General features: G+C 50.1%; 1 protein-coding gene across 4 annotated transcripts in view; it reads left to right on the top strand.

Annotated features, from left to right (window-relative positions):
* Nucleotides 1-18882, top strand: part of PHKA2 (phosphorylase kinase regulatory subunit alpha 2) — an 85443-nt gene extending 66561 nt beyond the window's left edge. For 2 of the 4 annotated variants that reach the window (XM_023514364.1, XM_023514362.1), the window contains 14 exons: nucleotides 2797-2885; nucleotides 4145-4278; nucleotides 5306-5462; nucleotides 6120-6199; nucleotides 6401-6479; nucleotides 6589-6718; nucleotides 7317-7418; nucleotides 10133-10251; nucleotides 11661-11690; nucleotides 14306-14440; nucleotides 14681-14851; nucleotides 16856-16909; nucleotides 17510-17710; nucleotides 18202-18882. In XM_023514364.1, coding sequence (XP_023370132.1) covers nucleotides 2797-2885; nucleotides 4145-4278; nucleotides 5306-5462; nucleotides 6120-6199; nucleotides 6401-6479; nucleotides 6589-6718; nucleotides 7317-7418; nucleotides 10133-10251; nucleotides 11661-11690; nucleotides 14306-14440; nucleotides 14681-14851; nucleotides 16856-16909; nucleotides 17510-17710; nucleotides 18202-18372 — 1652 coding nt within the window. In that variant the 3' untranslated portion in view covers nucleotides 18373-18882. The remainder of the gene's footprint in view (nucleotides 1-2796; nucleotides 2886-4144; nucleotides 4279-5305; nucleotides 5463-6119; nucleotides 6200-6400; nucleotides 6480-6588; nucleotides 6719-7316; nucleotides 7419-10132; nucleotides 10252-11660; nucleotides 11691-14305; nucleotides 14441-14680; nucleotides 14852-16855; nucleotides 16910-17509; nucleotides 17711-18201) is intronic. The other 2 variants (XM_023514363.1, XM_023514365.1) reach the window with 2 other exon arrangements.
* Nucleotides 18883-23292: the final 4410 nt, after the last annotated feature.

Raw genomic sequence — 23292 nt, 5'->3', positions numbered from 1 at the left:
GCGAGTCTCCTGCCTCTGCCTCCCAAGTAGCTGGGACCACAGGCGCCCGCCACAACGCCCGGCTATTTTTTGGTTGCAGCTGTCATTGTTGTTTGGCGAGTCCGGGCTGGGGATTCGAACCCGCCACCTTAGGTGTACGTGGCTGGCACCTTAGCCGGTTGAGCTATAGGCGCCGAGCCCTGGTATTTCTATAACTCCAAAATTGACATCCTAGAGAAGTCTTTGTCATTTCTCTTCTATTTTCCATTTCTCTACCTGTTCTGAGGCCAATTACTTCAACTTTTGTTCCATACCCTTAATTGAGTTTTTTCACTTTTGCTATCATGTTTTAAATCTTTATGCCCCAGATTGCATGTTTTCTTATTTTGTGCATACAATGTAGTTTATTATTCTAAGAACATTATGGCAGAGCTTTTTGGTTTTGTTTGGATTTACATTTTCTTTTTTCTGAATGGTTTCCAATTCCCCCAAATCACTTTTTCACATTTGCTTAGGTTTTGATCTTGCCCTTGACAATCCCTCCTCCAATGCCTGGTGCTCCCTGGTCATCTGATCATGCACAAGCATCTCCAAGCCTATGGGGTGGGGAGGGTTTAGTTTATTGACTTGGGGGATATAGCATGTAGACTGGTCAGATTTCCTAGAAATACTCTATAGTCTTCTACTGGAAGGGTAAGGGTCTGCTTGCTTAGAGGCAGGTAGTTACTTAATTCCCCTAAGGAATGTATCCAGGCCTTCAGATATGCTGGTCAGTGCCCCATCCCTCCTGACGCCCTCCCTCTTTTATGCTTTTCAAAGAGAGCCTCTGCCTTCTGTGAGAGTGAGCAAGGGATTGCCAAGCTGTGTATAGCTAAAGGTGACATCTGGGCTCTCTGCTTTTCCAGCAATTTCTTCCCAATCTTCCTTATTTTGGACACCTACCTGCCTTAGGCCCCCAGGCCCAGAAAATTCCTGAGACTTTTTGGGGGTTCTCTGATGTAAATCTGACTGGTTCTTGGATTTCTCCACTAAAGACCTGGAATTTGGTTGTATCTGCTGAATCAGAATATTTCAGTCAATGACAGACCATGTACACAGCAGTGGTTTTCTAGGATTATAATGGAGCTGCAAAGGTCCTATCACCTGGTGATGTCGTAGCTACTATGACACACACAGCACATTCATTACTTCTGCTTTTGTGATGATGCGGGTGTAAATGGGTATAAACAAACCTAGTGTGCTGCCAGTTGGATAAAAGTCTAGCACACACAATTATGTACAGTGCATAAAACTTTAATGATAATAAATGACTATATTACTGGTTTATGGATTTACTATACTATACTTTTAATCATTCTTTTAACGTATACTCCTCCTACTTATATAAAAAAAAAGCTAACTGTAAAATAGCAGGCTGTTCAGGAGGTATTCCAGAGGAAGGCATTGGCCTTGGGTACCCTCTACGGCCCCATGCATGTTATTGCCCCTGAAGACCTTCCGGTGGGACAAGATGTGGAGGTGGAAGGCAGTGATATAGATGACCCTGACCCTGTGTAGACCTGGGCTAATGTGCACGTTTGTGCCTTTATTTTTAACAAAGGCTTTGAAAAGTAAAAAAAAAAAAAGAAATAGTCAAAAAGCTGATAAAATAAGGATAATGGAAAAACTGACTGGGCCTGGTGGCTCACGCCTGTAATCCTAGCACTCTGGGAGGCCGAGGCTGGTGGATTGCTTGAGCTCGGGAGTTGGAGACCAGCCTGAGCCAGAGCGAGACCCCATCTCTAAAAAATAGCCGGGCATTGTGGTAGGCGCTTTTAGTCTCAGCTACTTGGGAGGCTGAGGCAGAAGAATCACTTGAGCCCAAGAGTTTGAGGTTGCTGTGAGCTATGATGCCCCAGCACTCTACTGAATGAGACTGTCTCAAAAAAGAAAAGAAAAGAAAAGAAAAGGATAGAAAGAAAATATTTTGTACAGCTGTACAGTGTTTGCATTTTAAGCTCAGTGTTATTACAAAGTCGTATTCTAAAGTCTACGGTAGCACACAGTAGCGTCCTTGACCTTCACATTCACTCCCCACTCACTCCCTGACCCACCCAGAGCAACTTCCAGTCCTGCAAGCTCCCTTCATAGTAAGTGCTCTGTACGGGCGCACCGTTATTTCATCTTTCACACTGTATTTTTACTGTACCTTTTCTATATTTAAGTATGTTTAGATACACAAATGCTGGTATAACCTGGATGTTTATAAATGCTTTTAAAACATACATCATCTTTACCTCGAAAATTTCTTATTCTCCTGAGATGATATGATACAGTCTGAAAGACAGAGATGGCTTAATGAATAAAGATTTGTATTGGTAATATCCAAAGGTGGTTAAAAAACAGGCCCTAACACCTGGCAGTGGCCGAGAGCACTGTTCACTGGACAGGAAGCCCAGATACCTCTGTTATGGGAACCCCAGCAACCTTCAACCAATGGTCTACCCGCTCTGCCTCTCAGTTTCCTCATCTGAAAGAAAGAGGTTGGGATCAATCGCTTCTAAGGCTCTTTCCAATCCTAAAATGTTGTATAATTTTCTCTGAATTCCAGGAGGGAAAAATGAAGTTCGGTTCTCAAAGCACAGTCCATTTCTTGTTCGTTTCTTCTTTTCCATGTAGCACGTGATATGGCTATTCAGTAAGTTCTTGCCGAAATGAAACTAAAGGAGTTATCATTCCTTCAGTTGATTCGTGTTAGATGAGAAATAGCCGCCGTACGTCTCAGCAGGAGTGTTTTATTAACCCATCCTCAGAAGCGCTCTCTTTATTCTTTTGCAGTTGTCCCCATGACTTTGCCAACTACTGTCCTAAGTGCCCACCGTAAATCGCTGAATCTCGTTGATTCTCCGCAGCCCCTCCTAAAAAAGGTAAAGTATTTGGAATAGCTTTTTAAAATTTTTTTTGTAAGTGTAAAGTTATACAATTCTGGGTTAGTCCCAAGAGCTCTTTTAAATGTTGGAACTCGAAAGAAAGAGGATATTCCTTGATATGCAGGACCTTTAGGTTTAGAAGCTTTGGGGTTTGATGTGAACCTAATCGCTTAGTTGTTTGGGATCTGATGTGCATCAGTATTTACGTCCGGGAGTCACTATGGAAGTTTTGAGACAGACTGTGTTATGGTCCGTTATTTCACTTCCAAGAAACACAGTGGACAGCGTCCTTTCTGATTGACCTGTGCGAGTTTCTCCTTCCTTGGGTTATCAGTGTTGCTAGGAGGGCTTGATTTGTTTCCGTCCAGGCAGATTTTATGTGTCTCGATTTTTGTGTATCTCAGAACTTTCATTATGACCCATGGACACTGAATTTGATGCAAACTCTCATATTCTGCCTACTAGAATAGGAAAAGGCCTTTCTGCCTACTCATCAGAATCTATGTAGCACTAGAGGAGATAAACCAGCTCACTACCTACCCGTTCCCTCTGTCAGCCAGCCAAGGTGGAACTACTTACAGAAGAGAGTACAGGACTCTTTGTTCCTAATATCTTAATGGAATTTTAAAACCCCATAAAAGCTTCCTCAGGAGAATAGAATCTCACGGTGTTCCTCATTGATTTCCAGAAGTCTTTTCTGACTTTATCTCACATGAACAGAACGATTCAGTGCCTGATAGAGACTATTTTAACCTAACTTCAATTTTAGGTTATTTAAAACATACTTTCTGTGTTTGTTTTGCTTTCAAAAAATATTTTATTGAAGTCAAACCTACATACAGCAAAGTACATAAAGCATAGAGCCCAGTGAATTGTCAGTGAGCCAATATACCCGGTAAATGGCCACCCTCTGCGTCCCTTCCCCGTCACTTCCTCCCCCTCCAGTCCAAAGATAACTGCTGTCCTGATTCCTAACACCAGGGGTTAGTTTGGTCTGTTTTTGAACTTTGCATAAATAAAACTGACAAATCTTTTAACCTGTTCAGGCTGGTTTCTTGTAAATGTTGACCAGCACAGTGATTCACCGATCAAAAATAAGTCAAAGCCTATAAATAAAAAGGGAGAAAAGATCACCGAGAAATGGGAGCACAGCACGGCCACAGAGTTCCGAGACCAGGTTGCTGTTTTACTTCCTGATCTTCTGAAAGTTCCCACACTCAGTCCCTCTCCCCGTTTCTTGCCTTTTCTGTGGCCAGCCTTCTGAAGGTGACTTCCAGTGGCCCAGAGATGACCATGGTGAAGTAGACTGTGAGAAGCTGGTTGAGCAGCTGAAAGATTGTTCGAATTTGCAGGATCAAGCAGACATTCTGTACATTCTTTATGTCATAAAGTAAGTGTCTTCATCCATTCAGGCAGCTATCACATAATGCTGTAAACTGGGTATCTTATAAACCACAGAAATTCGGCCGGGTGCGGTGGCTCACGCCTATAATCCTAGCACGCTGAGAGGCTGAGGCAGGAGGATTGCTTTTGAGCTCAGGAGTTTGAGATCACCCTGAGAAACAGCGAGACCCTATCTCTACTAAGAATAGAAAACATTAGCTGGGCATTGTAGTGGGTATCTGTAGTCCCACCTACTTGGGAGGCTGAGGCAGGAGGATTGCTTGAGCCCAACAGTTTGAGGTTGCTGTGAGCTATGATGCTACAGCACTCTATCCTGGGGCAACTGAGCAAGACTTGATTGCAAAATAAGTAAATAACCCACAGAAATTCGTTTCTCTGAGTTTTGGAAGCTGGAAAGTTCAAGATCAAGGCATATTCAGTGTCTGGTGGGGGCAGGCCCACTTTCTCATAGTGGTACCTTCTCACTGTGCCCTCACATGATGGAAGAAGTGAGGAAATTGTCTGGGTCCCCTTTATATGGGACTCTCATTCAGGAGGGCTCCACCCCCACAACCTAATCACCTCCCAAAGACCCCACCTTCTTATATCCTAACCTTAGGGGTTAAGGTTTTAGCATATGAACTGGGGAGAATCCAGCAAGGAGACCATAGCATTAAGTTTCTGGTTTCTTCACCAGGTTGAGTTTTCTCAGTTTTCCTTCTTTTTCCAAGTCCTTTTTGGCCTCCTGGCCAGCCCTGGTCATGACCCAAATTACCCAGGATCACCATGAATGAGACTGCCCTGCCTACTGATGCTTTCCGGACAAGAAGTCTGGCTGAGGCCAGATCCCACAATGTCCTGATGTTAGGCTTCTCTTTCAAAGACATAGGGATGCTTTGGTAGGAGACTACCCTGTCAGAGAAACTGAGGCACTGGGAGCACCCAAGCACTTGGCAGAACGTGCAATGATTCATTCTTCTCCCAGCCTTTGAACATTCCGGGTCAGATTTCTGGCATTTTCTACCTCTTGACAGGGGTCCTAGCTGGGACACCAATCTCTCCGGACAGCATGGGGTCACCGTTCACAGCCTTCTGAGTGAGCTCTACGGGAAAGCCGGCTTGAACCAGGAGTGGGGATTGATTCGCTATATCTCGGGCCTGCTCAGGAAGAAAGTAGAGGTCCTGGCCGAGGTCAGAGCAACTGTGCCCATTCGTCCTCTCTAGCCCCAGGCCCTCTTCCTCTTCTGGTTCTAATCTAGAGAGGGAGCAGGCCCTCCTCTCCTGACCGCCTACTGCTCTGGGAAGGCGAGCAGAGGGAGGGACATTTCAGTGGATTAGTTTTGTTCTTTCTTAGCTGCAGAAAAAGCCTTGCCAAGAAACCAAATGAAAATGCCTGTGGCCTGGCATCCTCTTAACAGAGTTCGCTTTTTTCTGTACATCCACAGTACAGTGATCATTAGTATTTGAAGCCCTGAAGCCTTGCAAAACCCAGAACCACTTTGTAGGACATTTGAGTTCAGTGTTAATGGTAAGGGTATGGTATTAATTACAGGTGCATAATGAAGAATCCTCACGTCTTCCCATGGCTGTCTCAGTTGAGTATCAGGGAGTCCAGTGCCCTCGCTGCAGTGGACGGGCACTAAGTGCCTATGAAGGGCCCTGCAGGACCAGCCTGGGGCCACACAGTGGAGGCACCAAGACCACAGGGACCTAGTCTGGCATCTTCAGTATGAACTTTTTACATAAAGGGCAGCACGGGTCATAAAGTTTGTAAAGGTAAACTTAGGGTCTTATTAGCAGCTCCCCTCTCAGCCTCCCTCACGCTCACCCCTTCTCCTAAATGTGTAGGCCTGCACGGACCTGTTGTCACACCAAAAGCAGCTGACGGTGGGCCTGCCGCCCGAGCCCCGGGAGAAGACCATCTCTGCGTAAGTCCTTGGGCTTGGGGACCTCAGGTTTGTGGGGCTGTGGGGAAAACATCGGTGCTGTGCACCCGTCAGGAGGAGGGGCTCTGTAAAGACACTCTGTCACATGGGTGCTTCTGACACAGAAAATGGGGATCGTCTGTGGAGGGTAAGGAGGCACTGCCAGGGCACCTCTCGGGGTTTGTGACTAATGCTCCTTTCTAGGCCCCTCCCCCCAGAGGAGCTCACCAAACTCATCTATGAGGCCAGCGGGCAGGACATCAGCATTGCCGTCCTCACGCAGGTCAGTGGCTGGCGCGGGGCAGGCCAGACGCAGCCTTCCTTGGCGTGGCAGCATCCTCTCAGCCACCCCTGAGTCTCTGAAACCATGTCTCGGTGTGTGTCCGCATCAGGAGATTGTGGTTTACCTGGCCATGTACGTCAGGGCCCAGCCAAGCCTCTTCTTGGAGATGCTCAGACTGAGGATCGGCCTGATCATTCAGGTGATGGCCACCGAGCTGGCTCGGAGTCTGAATTGCTCAGGTGAGACGCAGGCGGCTCAGCCCACCTGGCTGGGGCCGCTCAGAGGGGAAGTCCTGCTCAGGTATTCTCGATTCTGATCCTTTGGGCAAGCTCAGGTTTGCCCAGCTTCTCTGGTTGGGATGTAACTCCCATCGAGCCCCTAAGGTCCTAAGCTGGGGGGCATAGGGGGATGAAGCACTAGCGATGCTTCCATCAGCCCCTCAGAAGTCACGCAGAATCTTCCGCCCTGCACCTGATGTCTGAGCTCCTTTCTGGGTCTCCTTGCCATGAGATGTCACCCCCATTCAATAACACCTTCGCTGGGAGAAATTCTGCCAGTTGAAATATAAAAATCAATTGCCGAGCACATCCCAACACCAGGGATCAGTACAATGTGTGAAAAAATTGTGTGTCTAAGGATTAAGTAAATACACGATTTAAACAGCAGCATTTCAAGTCACTGCCGATCAGACACAATGGCGAGGTTCTCCTGAGTGGCTGGGGGGGTTCCCTGCCACGGCATCCTTGGTCACCCCCTCAACACCCAGGTCCACTTAACCCTACTTTCATCTGCCACCATCCCTGTGTCTGGGGCACTTAAGAAGGTATTTGTTTTCAGGAGAAGAAGCTTCTGAAAGCTTAATGAACCTCAGCCCTTTTGATATGAAGAATCTGCTGCACCATATTCTGAGTGGAAAGGAGTTTGGCGTCGAGAGAAGCGGTGAGTAGCTGCTCCTGGTAGCTCTCCGGGGGCTGTTCTTTCTGTGCTAGTCACCAGGGCTAGAGATCTGTAAGGAGAGGGACGGAGTCCCAGACTCCAGCTTCCTGCCTCTCTGGCTTGGGGGGTTTGCAGGGAGAGCTTTTCTTCCCCACCGTGGCATGGCACACGCACGCGCTGTGCCGCCTCCTGCGGCCATAAGAACCAGGTGCCACCATCTGTGCACAAGTGTTGGAAGTCAGGGGGAGACCCCAAGCATCAGGATGAAAGGGCTGTCCTTTCAAATCACCTGAGCGTCCTGCCTTGGGTTTGGGTGAATATTTCTCACCCACGCCTCCCGCCACCTTCCACAGGGCAGGAAGAAGCCCCCCGTGTAAACTCACAGCACGGTCCTGCTGGGTTAGTTTGCTTTGTGCTATCTTCCATCTGTGCTGGAACCCTGTTTGTGGGGCTAGGAAATAGCATCGCCCAAGTCCTGGTGTGATTCTCATTCTCAAACGCTCCCTAATTATAATTGAAGCAATTATCATTTCTCCTCATAAAAAAGCTGAATGATTTGCAGACTCATCGGTGAATTTATTTCATCAAGCCAAAGCAATGCACTGTGGGCTCTCAGTCTTTTTATTTAATAAAAGGGACATTGGGTCCTTTTTATGTGTCCTCGGCCTGTGCCGGCAGCAAACAGAAGCTGCATCGGGCAGCAGACGGGGATTGGTGGCTTTTCTCCTTTGCTGAAGGAGTGCTCGAGCTGCTCTTCCAAAAGTATTTTCTTGTTTTCCCAGTGCAAATCCCTGAATGTAAAGGTACGAGATAAATATTTAACGTGTTCTGCTTGTCATTACAGTATTCAACACAGATAATTACTAAAATTTGTCGTTAGCTGTAAGGCTCTAGATGCTATGAACTTACGAACCAAGCGATATCATTTGAAAGCCAGAAATATGTCTAGTTGCAAGTAAGGACTGAAGACATCCTGTCTTTTAAAAATGTAGCATCATTTGTTGTTAATTGTCCTTTGTAATCGTTCAATTTTTATAAATTAGGAAGCTTAGATAGGCTTAGACTTTTGATTAAATCCTGAGCGTCTGTGATGAATATTTCCAGGAAATACTCCCTCCACCCAGGCCCTCCTGTGGCTTCCCGGACCTGCTTTGGCTTCTGCTTTCCACTTCTCTGGTGTCCCTCTTCCTTCTCTGGCCGGTCACCGTGACTCCTTTGTGGGCTCCTCCCTCTCTGCTGTCCTTTAATGTGGGTGTCCCTAGTCCCTTACCTGTTTCTACTTCCGCTGACAGTGTCGTCCACTCCCATGGCCTTGGTGGGGTTGGGTGGGAGGGTGGCGCATGCAGGGGATGCTGTCTGTGGACGTGACCTTTGAGCTGGGCCTGCTTTGCCAACATGTGCCAGTGCCCAGTGCAGTGTGGCTGGCCTGGAGTAGAGGGACAGGGTGGGCCCCAGTCAGTAGGGCTTTGGGTGGAGCTGGGAGGATTGTTTGGGCTTCATGGTGAAAACAGCTAGGCGTGGGAAATTCTGAGTGGGCAGTGAGTGATCACACGTCCCTTTAGAATGAGCATTGGGACCGTAGCACAGAGGCAGGGCTCATGGAGGGGCAGAGCCGGGGACAGGTGTGAGTCCCAAGGCTGTTGTTAGTAGGTAGGAAGTGAGGGCTGGTCACCTGGCCCGGTGGGGAGAGCCTCCCTGCCCTGCCCCTCGGAACTCCACCTCTAGTCCCTGGCCACCTGGCTGTCCCAGCACTTCCCTCTCCAGCCTGAGGTCCTCCAGAGACACTGCCACTGTCCCACCTCCATTTCATCTGGTGCCTCACTACACGACCCAGGGCGTGGACTCCCCTCTGTACACCACGGCAGCCCTGGCTTCTGCCGCTGAGCTCTGCCAGCCCTGGGCGCCGCTGGCCCTGGGCAGTGCTCATTCCCACCTGCACACAGTGCCCTGGCAGGGACGGCCACTCTGGATCACCTAGCCCATGGCCACAGGGGCCTGCGCTACAAGCCCCTCAGGAACCCATAGCGGTTCTGTCATTTCCCTGGGGCATTCCAAAGGTCACGGGTGACTGGGGACAGAATCCAGCAAGGTCAGGCTGAGTCCTATATGTTAATCCTGACAAAATACAAATGGGATTGGGTATATCATTCACCACTCATCACTCACAAAGTCAAATGACTTCATTAAACTTGATGTGATAGAGTATGTAAAGCTATGGAAAGACATTCACGACATATTAAGTGCAAAAAGGCAGGTCACGGAACTGTACATACGCCCGTGTCATATATGTATCTATCTCATGTGCTTATGTAGCTATACAAATGTGTGTGATGATGCTGTTTTGTAAGATAAAAGCAACTGGAAAATTTTTTTTAGAAGGATAACAACTAAAATGTCAATAGCTCTTAGTTCCAGCTTCCTTATTTGGGCGGTTTCAGTTTTCTGCAAGGAAAGTGTGCTTTTAGATAAGGAAAACGTTATTTAAAAAATATATGTATGATAACATAAAGGGCCTTCTGGCCACTGTCTTGTGGGTGCTGCTGAAGTGCCCTGAGTACTTCTCTCCAGCCCTCTACGAGCCAGTGCCGACCCTGTCCAGCTGCGCATCACGTGAGAGACACAGGCACAGATCAAATCTACCCCAAATTTCCTCCCGTGGGGTAGATGCCAGGTAGTGCCTAAGAACCACGTGTTTGTGTGTATGTTTCACTCCATAGTGCGCCCTATCCACTCCTCCACGTCCAGCCCTGCTATCTCCATCCATGAGGTGGGACATACTGGAGTCACCAAAACTGAGAGGAGTGGCATTAGCAGACTGAGGAGTGAGATGAAACAGGTAAGAACACTTCAGTGCCAGGGAGGGGTGAGCAGTGGCTTCCCTGGCTGGACTTACCCTGGAAAGCACTAGAAACCCAGGGCCTGAAGCTGCAGCATGTTCTTTATAGAGGATGGAAGGTCTCTTCTGTCCTGGGGTCTCAACATACCCTTGTCCCCAGATAGATAGCCCAGAGCCACTCATGTGCACCTGTACCGACTCATTCTCAATGTGATGTTCACAAGAACATTCCAGAAAACAACCTTGTCAATGCTTGCCTCTGTTCCTGAGAACCACTCTTTTTTTTTTTTTTTTTGAGACAGAGTCTCACTTTGTCACCCTCAGTAGAGTGCTGTGGCACCACAGCTCACAGCAACCTCCAACTCTTGGGCTTAAGCGACTCTCTCACCTCAGCCTCCCAAGTAGCTGGGACTACAGGCACCCGCCACAACACCCGGCTATTTTTTGGTTGTAGTTGTCATTGTTGTTTGGCAGGCCCAGGCTGGATTCAAACCCACCAGCTCTGGTGTATGTGGCTGGCACCCTAGCCGCTGAGCTACAGGCACCAAGGCCCAAGAACCACTTTTTTGAGTAGGCCACAGCCATTTAAAAAGTAGAGTTATGGGCCAGGTGCAGTGGCTCATACCTGTAATCTCAGCATTCTGGGAGGTCGAGGCAGGCAGATCGCTTGAGCTCATGAGCTCAGGACCAGCCTGAGCAAGAGTAAAACCCTGTCTCTAAAAATTGATGTTGTGTTCTTTGGAGCTTCTGATCAGAGACACAGGGGAAAAAAATGGCCGGGCATTATCTTGGGCACCTGTAGTCCCAGCTACTGGGGAGGCTGAGGGAAGAGGATCTCTTCAGCCCAAGAGTTTGAGGTTACTGTGAGCTATGATGCCACAACACTCCACCCAGAGTGACAAAGTGACACTCTGTCTCAAAAATTTAAAAAAAAAAAAAAAAAAGAAAAGTAGAGTCATGCAAAAAGTGACCAATCACCTCTATCAAGTGTTCCCGTTGAATGAAACAGCAAGAGGGCCCTGGAAATACCCTGGAACACCCGTGACACCTGGAGTGCACGAGACACAGGGGTCTCTTTTCTTTGCTTACCTTTATGAACTGACCCCCCAGGGCTAAAACTCAACATCTTTTCGGTTCTAATGTGCCAGGTACTGTGCTAGGGTTTGACCATCATCATCCACGGCAGGAAATAAAGTCTCCTGACCATGATCTGCAGTGAGAAATGTGCTCAGATATTCTGCTCTGTTTCAAATGCTGATCATGACCCACTGGTTGAATTGTTGATGCACTAACGGGTCACCTCTTGTGGTCTGACCTACATGACCCCAGATTATCAGAGGGGGATAGAAGTAGCAAGGTATTCTTGACTCGAAGCTGGTTTTTATTTCCTGCCATATTTTTACTTTCAGATGACTAGGCGATTTAGTGCTGATGACCAGGTGACACATTTTTGCCTTGTTTTGTCCTTTATTGTGTGTACTTCATGTTCTTTCTGGCTTGAATGTGGAAAGGAAGGCGGTGACCCTGCAGAGTGTGAATGTGTGGAGACTGGCTCTGCTCAGCAGGCCAGCTCGGTGGAGGTGGCTCTCAGGGTGTAGCAGGCAGCCCCCAGGGGACAGGCAGAGTGTAGGACTCAAAGGCAGGGGAGAAATGACCTGGCCCCATGCCTTTAAAAACTCCATTTATCAAACTCCTGAGCTTTGTGGCATACTTCGTGAAAGAGATGGTCCAGGCTCTGCCTCAGTGGGAGTTTGTGTTCAAAAAGAGGGAAGTAAATAGGACGAAACCTGGTCATGAATTTGATCAGCAGAAAGAATACTGCTATCCTTGTCCCCAGGGCCCCAGGAGGGATTTAACTCTGGAAAGGAGGAAAAAAAATGTAAGGGTGCTGTTCTTTTATATCACCCTGGTGACACACTTCCTCCTCTCGCCTCCAGAAAACATTTCTAATGCTCCAGTGTCTGTTCCCAGGAGAGCCTAGAGGAGGCGGGTTAATGACACAAGGCAGATTCCACATGTCGTCCAAGGGCAAAACACACCTATTCTCTCCCTCCAATTCATGCTGTTTGCAAGTATGGAACCGACTTTGCAAACATCTTCCTTTGCCTGCCACTCGGTGGCACCGTCTGTCTGGTTCCACATCTCAGTGGCCTGGCCTCTGAGTGGTTCCTTCCGCCTCCATTTTACGCTGCCCTTGCGGGTTATGGGGACAAAGTGATCATCTTTCTTCTTGGATGGGTCTGGATTGAACTAGCCAGTACCAGTTTTCTATTTGGCTAACTTACATCAAAGACATATATTATTCTCTGTTCAAAATTTAATGGGTGTCCTGGCATTTTAAATTTCAGTTCACTTTTGCAAGAACACCGTGTCTGAATAGAGAACATTATGCCCACGTGAGCAAAGGGGACAGTGTAGATTTTCATAAGGAAATATTTGCTTGGCCAAAGGTAGTCAGCCTGATCATATTTGTTCACTTAACAAATATTGAGTGAAGATTCTGTAGGTGCAGATGTTAGTGTCAGTTCCAGGTATTTTGTTGATGTCTGTAGATTTTCACAGCTCTTGCCATAAAAGAGTAACATTTTATGGCTGCAAGTTTAAAAAAGAAATTGTGTCTTAACTCCATTAGGCACCCTCCATATTCGGCTCTAACCAGGTAACATTTACTATTTAAAGAAAGACCATAGAGCAAGTTTCTGGCGGAGGGAAGCCCAGCGCTGCCCAGAGCCCTGAGCTGGCCTGGCCTGCGTTCTGAGTAGAACTGCCCCAGGCCTGCGTTCTCTGCACCTTCTCTCCGTGGGTGTTCTGGATGCTATTCCGTGTGCCTCCTCTCTGCTTGTGTGTCTTGCTGTCATTGCACATGACTGCGTTGACTCTGTGTTTTAGTTCTTTTCTGTGGGCATTCGTCCATGTCTGTGGTAAACCGTGTGTTGGGGCCCTTGTCCCTCCCTGCCTCCTCCCTGCTGAATCAGTCCTTGTCTCCCTCCTCATCCCTGGCTTCTATAGATTTGAGCGGGTTGAAGCGTTTGCATTTGCCATGACAGGCTCCTACCAGTGGGAATTCTGAGGCGAGTTTAGAAAGCAGGCCAAGACGTTCTTCATCTTTCTTTGCCATCCTGAGCTCCCAGTTCTCCACTTGAGCTCCTCCACGTGGTGTGGGTGAGGAGTGCTCTCCTCACCAATGCCCAGGGGCTTCTGGAACCTTCGGAGCATTGGTTCCATGCCTTTTCCTTACACCATGGCAATGAACCCTTGCAGACTAACAGTCTGTACCCCTGATGCCCCAGTGGGGGTGAGGACCCCGATCCAGGGGAGGACTAGGAAAGGTGCCCATCGCAGAGAGGAGTCCCAATCTTCCTCCCCAAACTAGAAGGACAAAATCTGAGTCACTGGTGAGTGCCGCTGTAATTACTTTTATTTGTATCTAACTGTTGCCTTATTTAAATGGTAGTAATAAGCCCAATGGAATAACCCAACCTAATTGACTTTTCAAACTAAGATCTGTTGAAGTCCAAATGAGGGCAGTGAGAAGGGCCCTGCCTCCTGCCCTGCTAGTGTGCTTAATATTCAGATTTCATTTTCAGCCCTTCAAATTTGGTGTTGCATATAGAGAAACAAAAGTGCCAAGAGCAGGAAATATAGAAAGCAGATTGGAAAGGTGGGTAGACCATGAGCTCTGGGGTCCCTGTTTCTAAGTGCGACTCCCAGCCTTTACTGTCTGCCTTTTCCTACAAATCTTCCCCCCACCCCGTGTTATATGTCATGTTCTCTGTGGCACCAGCCCTACGGGTAGGTGGCTGTCACTCCTTTGTAGCACTGCAGCAGGCTCACCTGCTCTAGGGCCGGTGGCCCCCTCAATTCTCTCCCATTGTGATGAGATGGGCTCCACACGCCAGGCCTGCATCCTCTTGGGGAGCAGCCCTAGTGGTGACACCTGCCCTCATGAGCACTTGGCAAAAGCCAGGCTTGCTCCTAGGGGTTTCTGTGTCTTCATTCAGTGAGTGCTCACAGGCAACTCTCTGGCTGAGGCCCGTTGCATCCCCATGTACAGAGGCGGCCGAGGCCTGGAGTTAGCAGCAGGGATGGCCTGCCTGGACTGGTTCTGGACACAACTAGTGTTGAGGGGGCTCAGCACCCCCACAGCCTGCACCCGGGCCTGGGCCCCTACCTGCTCGGCCTCCTCCCTGTGAGTTCGGGGTCCTTTGGATGCCGTACCACCTCTTGGGGCTGTGGGGGTACACAGAGGGAGTTAAGTAACCAAACCACAGCACAGAGATCAAGCCGGAGTCAAGCAGACAAGGAGGAATCAAGGAACCATGTTTCCCTCTGGGCAGGCGGGGTTCTGGTATTTCTGACTAGTTCCCTGAGTGACCTTCAGGCTAGCCAGCATCCCTGAGGCTCCTGAAGGCCACATGCTGTCTTGCAGAGGTCCAGCACCCCGTCCTCGCCCACTGGAACGTCTTCAACAGACTCAGGAGGACATCACATTGGCTGGGGGGAGCGGCAGGGCCAGTGGCTGCGCAGGAGAAGACTGGATGGGGCCATCAACAGGGTCCCTGTGGGCTTCTACCAGAAGGTGTGGAAGATTCTTCAGAAGGTGAGTTTGGCTACCCTGCTGCAGTCCACAGGCATCAGTGCTGGGAGATGCCTGCTGCCAGGGAAATGAGCTGCCCCCCTATGGCCTTGGTGAGGTGCAGTGGCCCCTCCAGGCACCAGCTGGCATATGGCTATAGGACGAGCAAACACGGCCCAACTGCAGGGTATCTCCACTTTGGCACATTCAGGCCAAGCCATTCTCAGTTATGGGGACTGGCCCATGCCTTGGAGCATGGTGAACAGCATCCCTGCTCTCCCTGCTGGATGCCAGTAGTACCTGCTCCCCCAGCTGTGACAAACAGGCGCCTCCAGATACTGCCAAGTATCCACTGGGAGGCAAATCCCCCCCCGGTGGAGAACCAGTAGCTGGAACCACAGCAAGTAATACATGATAGCCGCCCTGGCTGTGTGGGACACGTAGACATAGTGGACACCATAGACAAGTCAGAAGGCAGGCAAGAACTGAAGCAGGAAGGGAAGGCCGTGGATGAAAATACTGGAACCCAGGTGACCCAGAACAGCCCCACAGAGCTTAATGACACTTCAGGAGGGGCCTGGAGCAGGCCAGCTCCCAGCTTCCTACATGTTCAGGTAGGCATAGTATCCCCATTATTCAGAGACAGGAGGGGTCCTGTGGACATACAGAAATGGAGAGCTTCCAGTCTGGCCCCAGGTCCCATGTGCCCTGATGGCACAGTCTCGCTCATATCCTGGACCACCCCTGCCTCCTCCATGGGGGCCCCTGTGCCCCACTCCCGTCAGCAGCTGCCCTCTGTGTTTCCCATCTGCCTGGGGATGCATCCACGCACCTGAGTGCAGGGGACCCTGCCCGAACACCTGTTACCGGGGGGAGCATTATGGGAAGACAGGCCCCCTTGTTCTCTGCCCCCCACATTCTATCTCCTGCCCACGTTGGCCTCACAGCATTTGTGCATCTCTCCACACCCTACAGGGGGACAGCTTAAAAGCTTCTGTGCAAACCAAGACAGAATTTTTTCCCCTAAACTATTTCATTTTAGCTCATTTCACAGTAGAAGAGAGAAAAATAATCCCAAATGAGAGCACATTACAAGTCTCTCCTGCAGCCTCGGCACCATTCCATCCGCGCTCCTGCAGCAGGGGCCCCGGGCCCATCAGGGAGCTTTGGGGTTCTGTGCTTTGTGGGACCCAAGGTGTTCATCACAGCCACCACAGAGGGGGTGTGAGGACCTCAGAGCAGGCCCTGCGTGTGAACAGGAGAACTCATGGTACCCAGTGACCCACGTTGGAGCCAGCAGAGGCCGCTGGTCCCCGTTCTCAGCCTCTCTTCTGGGGGTGAGCATGTTTGGTGTGGCCGAGGACAGGGCATTGGGATTTAGATGGCGCCCAATGGGACCAGAGCAAACTGTACCTAGAAAATCTCCCCCCTCTTCCTGGGGCATCACCTGCTTCCATCCAGACTTCCACTGGCCCAATGCCAAGATGGTTTTATTATGAAAAAGCGGCATTTTGTGTTGAGCCGGTATTTATATACATGGGTGTGCGTGTGCGTGTCTGTGCATGTGCTGGAGTCTTTTGTGATTGGTGCTTATTATAGAAATCTCAAAAATAGACGCCTGCAAAGGCACAGAGGCATTACTGCGCCAGCAGGAGCCATGAAAATCTCCCTTTATTATGGCACCAAAGGGGGCCTCGCAGCCGCCAGGGTCGAGTTGCCAAGCGAAAGGCAGAGCCTCCAGGGAGGACTGTGCGGCTCCCCGGGGCATTGTTAGTGCAAGATCTGAAAGACGCCTGCTGGTTTCCCTAGGATTATTCCATCGAAAACACAGCCTGTGGGCAGTGAGAACAAGCTCTCTAAAAATAACTCTGACAGTCTGGCTGCTCCAGCCCTCGTGCAGGTTTCCAGGCCAGAGAGTGCTACGTGTGCGCGTGTGTGCATGCGTGTGTGTGCGTGTGCACACGTGTGCATGCATGCTTCTCGTCATGTTCTGCACTCTCACTAAAATGTGCTGTGTTCTGCCTCCAGTGCCATGGACTCTCCATAGATGGTTATGTGCTCCCATCCTCAACGACCCGAGAGGTACGGTGAGAAGGTGCCAGCCCTTCCCTGGGCTCCACCAAGCGCCTCATTTCATAGGCTCTGGCCACTGGCACGTCTTTCAAACTTGTCACGTATAGATAGGCCATTTGTAGATCTGAGCTTTTTAGCCACTTAACCCCCAATTTTACAAAACTTCCTTCCCACATTTGTTAGCACAAATTTCTCTCACATTTTTCCCTCTCTTCTGCACCTCAGAAGCAGCATTTCTGGGCTATCAAGCTCCTTAGATTGCCCCAAGACCCCTTAAGACTCTCCTGAGAGAAAAGAGCCAAGCTCCATGCCACACTCACTGGTCCCTTTCTCCCGCTGAAAGCATCATCTTCCCTGGCTGATTTGTCTGAAGCCATAGTCCACAGTTCATGGGGTAGAGAAATCAGACTAGGACAAGGCTGGAATACCCCCAGGGGAGACCCCAGGGAAGAGCTCTGGCCTCCTGCTGCAGTACAGGACAGTGGGCAGAAAGGGGGGCGGCTGAGCTGAGCCCCCACTCCCCCACCCCAGACAGTGCTGTGGTTGCTTGGTTATCGGGCTGTGCCTGTCCTGTCTCTCACTGCTGGTCTCCTGCCTGTGCTCTCACAGATGACCCCACATGAGATCAAGTTCGCTGTCCATGTTGAGTCGGTGCTGAACCGTGTGCCCCAGCCTGAGTACCGGCAGCTGCTGGTGGAAGCCATCATGGTGCTGACGCTGCTCTCGGACACAGAGATGAACAGCATTGGGGGCATCATCCACGTGGACCAGATGGTGCAGACGGCCAACCAGCTGTTCCTGCAGGACCAGGTGGGCGCCCAGGGTGGCCGGTTTGGCTGGCATTTGTCTGTTGGGGCTGAAGAGTCTGCATCCGTAGGAAAGAATAGACTTGAACAAGGAAAATGTCATCACAGATGGTGAAAAAATGTCACCCATTTGGTTAGAAAATGGCACAGAAGCCACTTGAGAAATCTAAAGCCCTTTGGAGGTGGACAGCCCTGTCTCTGTGTAGGTTTTAATCCAGACACCACCACTTAGTGCACATGTGGCTGTGGGTGGACAACTTACCCTGTACATAAGTCAGGTGAAGCTGTCCTCTCCTAGTCAGTCATGAGCTGCAAGCTATGGCCTGTGAAGACACAGTGCAGCACCCAGAGGAGCTTCACAATCCGCTTTTACACTGGCCTTGGGCCTCTAGCGACCTGGCCCCTCACCCACGTTCACCTGCCTCCAGCATGCAGAAGCATGACAGGGGAGTGTGGACTCTGCTTATTTGTTCCTTCTGCCTTCTCCTGCTGCAGGTGTCAGTTGGAGCCATGGACACCCTGGAGAAAGATCAAGCCACAGGAATTTGCCACTACTTTTATGACAGTGCTCCAAGTGGGGCTTATGGAACAATGACCTACCTCACAAAGGCAGTGGCTTCTCATTTGCAGGAATTGCTGCCCAGTTCAGGCTGCCAGATGCAATAGGGTCTCATTGGTAAATGTGACCACACTCTGAACCTGTCACATGCCCCCTGGCCTCATTGGAAACTTTCTATTGTCCCCCCTCCCCCAAGATCCCCTGTGCCGTCACAACAGCATGTCCCACCAGACACCCTCACAGAGAGGATATGCCAGCTGAAAGCCATAGATAGAGCTGACGAATCCTGTGTCCCCCAAAGAGCTTCCTGGGATCATCTTCGAGGTTCATTTCATTGCAACATTTGTCACAGCATCTGGTCTCGCGGACTCTGAGGAGGAATTGGAAATTGGTATCTTTTGAATGCAGAGTGAACTGAGAAGCCAGCTTAAATTGGCTCTTGCAGAGAGTTACAGAAATAGGTTCCATGAGCTAGTGACACATCTTAAAGACGCAAAGATTTTCCAGCAGCAGCAGCTAGACGACGGACCTTGACAAGGAGAACATCCTAACAGGATGCAGTCTGTCTGTCTGTGCCCCAAACTGCTTACCAAATAGAGCAATTCTTTCTGTGGGAATTTGGTTTCCTTGTGCCTCACTCTCTTAGCCTCTCCTTTTACTGGCATGCCTGCCACCATGTAACATAATTCTCTTTCGCCAAGATTTCAAAAATTGTACCTACTTCACTTTGGCTCATGGTCTTAAAGGATTTTATCCTGCTGCCCATGAACTAGGGGTTTTTCCTGCCTTATGAAAAATCCCATATCTCTGGAATCTAGCCGGGGGAAAAATGAAAGGTGAGGATCCAACTCCTCTTTGTAACCAGGAAAACTGTTGCTTTAGGGCTGGAGCAGGTAGGGAGGCTCCTGCAAAGGCCAGTGCCCACCCTCACCTCCAGCACGGGTGAGCACGAGGGGGAGTCAGCAGATGCATGGAAATGATGTGTTCCCAGAGAAACAATGCTTCCCTTGTAAAAATAGAGCCAGGCTGGAGCTTTGAACCCTCTTCATAGAAGCGCTGACATCTGAAAGCTGTCAGGTATGTATAGTCGGAGGCACTGATTTCAGAGGAGCAAGGATAGGTCCTGCCAGGGTCTGGCCCATCTCTTTTGAGAGAGAGTGGGGTGTCTCTCCAGACAGTGTCTTACCTTCAGGGAAATAATAACAGGGACAGGAGTTTCTCTAAGTAATAATAAGCTAGGAAGGACGAATAGCTGGTGGCCAGATGGCAGTGGGCCTGGTTGAGAGTTGTCAGTTAGATTTGTGGTACCTCTTTGCCTCCTAAATGGAAATGAGGCTATGGGATTGTTCCTCAGACGTGGATGTGGATGTGAAAAGATGACGACACTCTAGCTGCTCTGAGGGTGCACTAGCCCAGCGCCCCTAAAAGCCAAGAGAAGGAGCTGGTGGTTATTCTGGAAACAGAGGATAGGCAGGAGCCTCGGGTGCCTGGCAGCCTCAGCCCAAGCCAAAGCCTTGGCATTTGCCCTCAGGAAGGCCATGTGGAAAAAGTCCCACTGCACGGATCTGGGTTCACGTGGGACTCCAACACCTTGGTTTCTGCTTCTTCCTGACCCCAATATTCTCCTTACAGAGGGGCAGAGTAGTTACCGGAAGGAAAATCCCCCAAGGCCAGGTGCAGTGGCTCACGCCTGTAATCCTAGCACTCTGGGAGGCCAAGACGGGTGGATTGCCTGAGCTCAGGAGTTTGAGACCAGCCTAAGCAAGAGCAAGACCCTGTCTCTAAAAATTAGCCGGGCATTTTGGCAGCACCTGTAGTCCCAGCTACTTGGGAAGCTGAGGCAAGAGGATTGCTTGAGCCCAAGCGTTTGAGGTTGCTGTGAGCTGACACAATGGTACTCTACCTAGGGTGACAAAATAAGACTCTGCTTCAAAGAAAAATCCCCCAACGTCTCAATTTCTGCCACAGTGGACTCATGCTTTCCTGGCACCCGGGGACAGCCTGCAGACACAGCGCCTGAGGCACTGTGCAGTGGCCCCACCCCACCCTGCATCTTCCCCTTGGCTTCCAGCCAGGGCCCTTGGTGGCCGTGGGGCTGGAAGGACATGCTGGACAACAGCTGCTGCCCAGAGGCTCCATGGGCTCCCAGCCCCCCAGGTTTCATAGCATTTTTATAGCCTTTGTTTTTGGGGGAGGGGTCTTTAAGACATGCCTCACATAAACGAGAACCATAGTAATTCCTTGCCTCCCTGGGGGATCATCAAACACTGATAATGTAGGAAAGGTATAAGAAGGCATGAATGTTCCCATCGCTGCTTGGGAGAAGCTCGAGACGACTTAGAGCCCTCCCAAATGAGCCAGGTGCTAATTTAGAACAATCACCTGCCTGCCGGTGACGTGCAAAGCCACAGCTGCCGCGTCGGCCGGGAGAGGAGCCATAACCAGCGATTCAGCCGAGCCTCCGGGCCACTCTTTTGAAACCTCTTCAAAATGAAATCCCGAAATAGGACTGCATTTCCACAGGCATCAAGCTGTCAGCTTCAAAGAAGGAGGACCGGCTTCCGAGGCTTGATCCCTTTAGTGAGCAGCTGAGGCGCTCGCTGAGGAGAGCAGCAAATGTTTGAGGTGCTAACACCAAGTGCACCAGGGGGACCCACTTTCCACGCCAGTCGGGAGTGGGGACACAGCCCCTCGGGCCTCTGGTCTGGGCTAGCTCCTTCTGAACACCCCTCGGAGCTGAGAAGCCAGTTTGGGCCTTTGCTGGGGCTGGGGGGGTTAGTATGTTCTGCCTGGGGCACAAGCCCGTGGAGCCGGAACACTCATTTCTTTTCACATCTTTGGCTGAGAAGCAGCTGGCGCCTCACCTGCTGCTGTCCCTGGCCCTGCGTGGAGGTGAGCTCAGCATCCCAGTACGACACTAGTGGGTCTGTGATCTTGGATGACTGAGGGAACCTCTGTGTGCCTCAGTTTGCCCATCTGCAAAAAGTGCAGGAGGCCTCCAGACTGGCACAGGACCCACGTGGGGGGATGGCACAAGGTCCCCTAACTTACCATCCTCTGGCATTTGAGGGGGCAGAGGCTTCCTGCTTACAGGAAACCAGATATGCCAGGAGAAGGAGGCCCTGCTTGCCAGGGCCAGGTCTCGTGGGGTGGGCGCCGGTCAGGAGGTCAGTAGGGGCTGCAGCTCTTCCGAAGCATAGTAAAGGGCAGGAGATGTTGTCAGGCCTCAGCTGCCCGGACAGACAGGACTGAAATGCTCTCTGTGTGAAAAAAGAAAAACCACCAGAAGATCAGGAGGCAAGAGAAGCAGTCTGGCAGCTGATTGATGCCATTTATTTCTGGACAGGAAGACAGGAGGCTTGGCCTCCCCTGATGTAAATTGCAGCCCAGCCATCTCTTAGTTCTATTGACTGACAAATAGCTTTTGTCTTTTCTGCTTCCTTGTTGTCAAAGGGTACAAAAGCCTCTCACCCAGTCCCTTTGTGCCATTATCTTTCAAGGTGACTCTTACGCGTTTGAAGTCCCTGCCATCTGCTCTGTGGCTCTTCATTTTGCAGAAGGTGAGAGCACCATGTTCCCAGAATGCCTTCTGTTCTCCGGGACGTGGCCACTGATAGCTCTGCCTGGGAGGGGAAAAGAAAGCAGCATTGTCACTGTCTTGGAGCCAAGTCCCCTTGTCTCCCTCAGAAAGCCACTCAGGAAAGCCATAGCTTTGCGTTACCAACAGAGTTCTCTGAGGAATGAGAAGACCCGAAATGCAGAAGAGACTATTCTTTAGCCTAACGTTTGGCACGTCCGACTGATGCTTTGGGAGAGGGACAAATTCCTTCAGAAAACTACTGTGGTTTTCTTTAAAGGAACATATGTGCAACTTTGGCAAAAATGCCTTCTTAGAAGGGCTGGAATAATTGGAACCAATGAACTCTAGAGTCACGTGATTCGTCCCTCCGCCTTACTGCAATATGTAAACTATTCTGAGAAATGAACGAATCTAACAGCATTTCTTCGTGTGCACTGGGGCCAGGCGTTGGGGGGCAGGCAGAAATATGGCCTGCTGTGATGGGGGATGAAAGCGTCTGTTTCGCTTTTGAAGGCCTCTGAGGAAGGGCAATCCTTGGGCTCCTGTGGTGAGCGTTTGCCAGTTCCCAGCACTGGCCTGGCAGGACATTTGCATCTTGAACTCAAATTCTGTGCAGCACTGGTCTGTCTCTCAGCGGGTGGCTGCCAGACCCTTCCACCTCCAGCTGGTGCGGCTGCGATGCCAGCTCTGCAGAGGGCATGGCTTCGCGTTCTCCGCATGGGCCCAAACTGCATCTCAACTGGGCACAAGAGGATGGTTGAGCCTTCCGTGTCTCTTTTGAAAGACGGTTCCAGATACAAACCCAGGCTAGGCTTTTGTCTTGGTCCATTTGTGTTGCTATAAAGGAACACCTGGGCCTGGGTAATTTATAAAGAAAAGAGGTTTATTTGGCTCAGGGTTCTGCAGGCTGGACGCTAGACACGGCACCAGCACCTGTTTCTGGTGAGGGCTTCAGGAAGCTTCCACTCGTGGTGGAAAGGAAGGGGAGCCAGTGTGTGCCGAGGTCACATCGCAAGAGAAGCCACAAGAGAGCGAGGAGGGAGGCGCCAGCTTCTTTCTAACAAACACTCACAGGAACTAATGGCTCCTTGCTGCAAGGAGGATCCAGGCCATTCATTAGGGATCTGCCTCCCGGACCCAAGCACCTCTCACTAGGCCCCACCTCCAACACAGGGGCTCAAATTTCAACATGAGGTTTGCTGGGACAAATATGCAAATTTCAGCGACTTGTCAAAGAGGTATCTCACTCGGTAACTGGCTCTATTCTCTGTGCCACCTATTGTCACTGTGTCCAAGTTGTTCTTTGCAAATAACAGAAACCAACTGTGACTGAGTCAAGTAGGAAATATGTTCACCAGGTAGAGGCTCCCTGGCCAAGACTGAGAGCCATGTCACTCCCCAGTGCTCCTGGGCTCACATGCCCCCAATGCTGGACACTGTCACTGGG

This window comes from Otolemur garnettii, unplaced genomic scaffold (genome assembly GCF_000181295.1).
Source record: "Otolemur garnettii isolate 467f Iridium unplaced genomic scaffold, OtoGar3 scaffold00051, whole genome shotgun sequence".
Classification (NCBI taxonomy): domain Eukaryota; kingdom Metazoa; phylum Chordata; class Mammalia; order Primates; family Galagidae; genus Otolemur; species Otolemur garnettii.
This window is presented reverse-complemented; position numbering and strand designations above follow the sequence as displayed.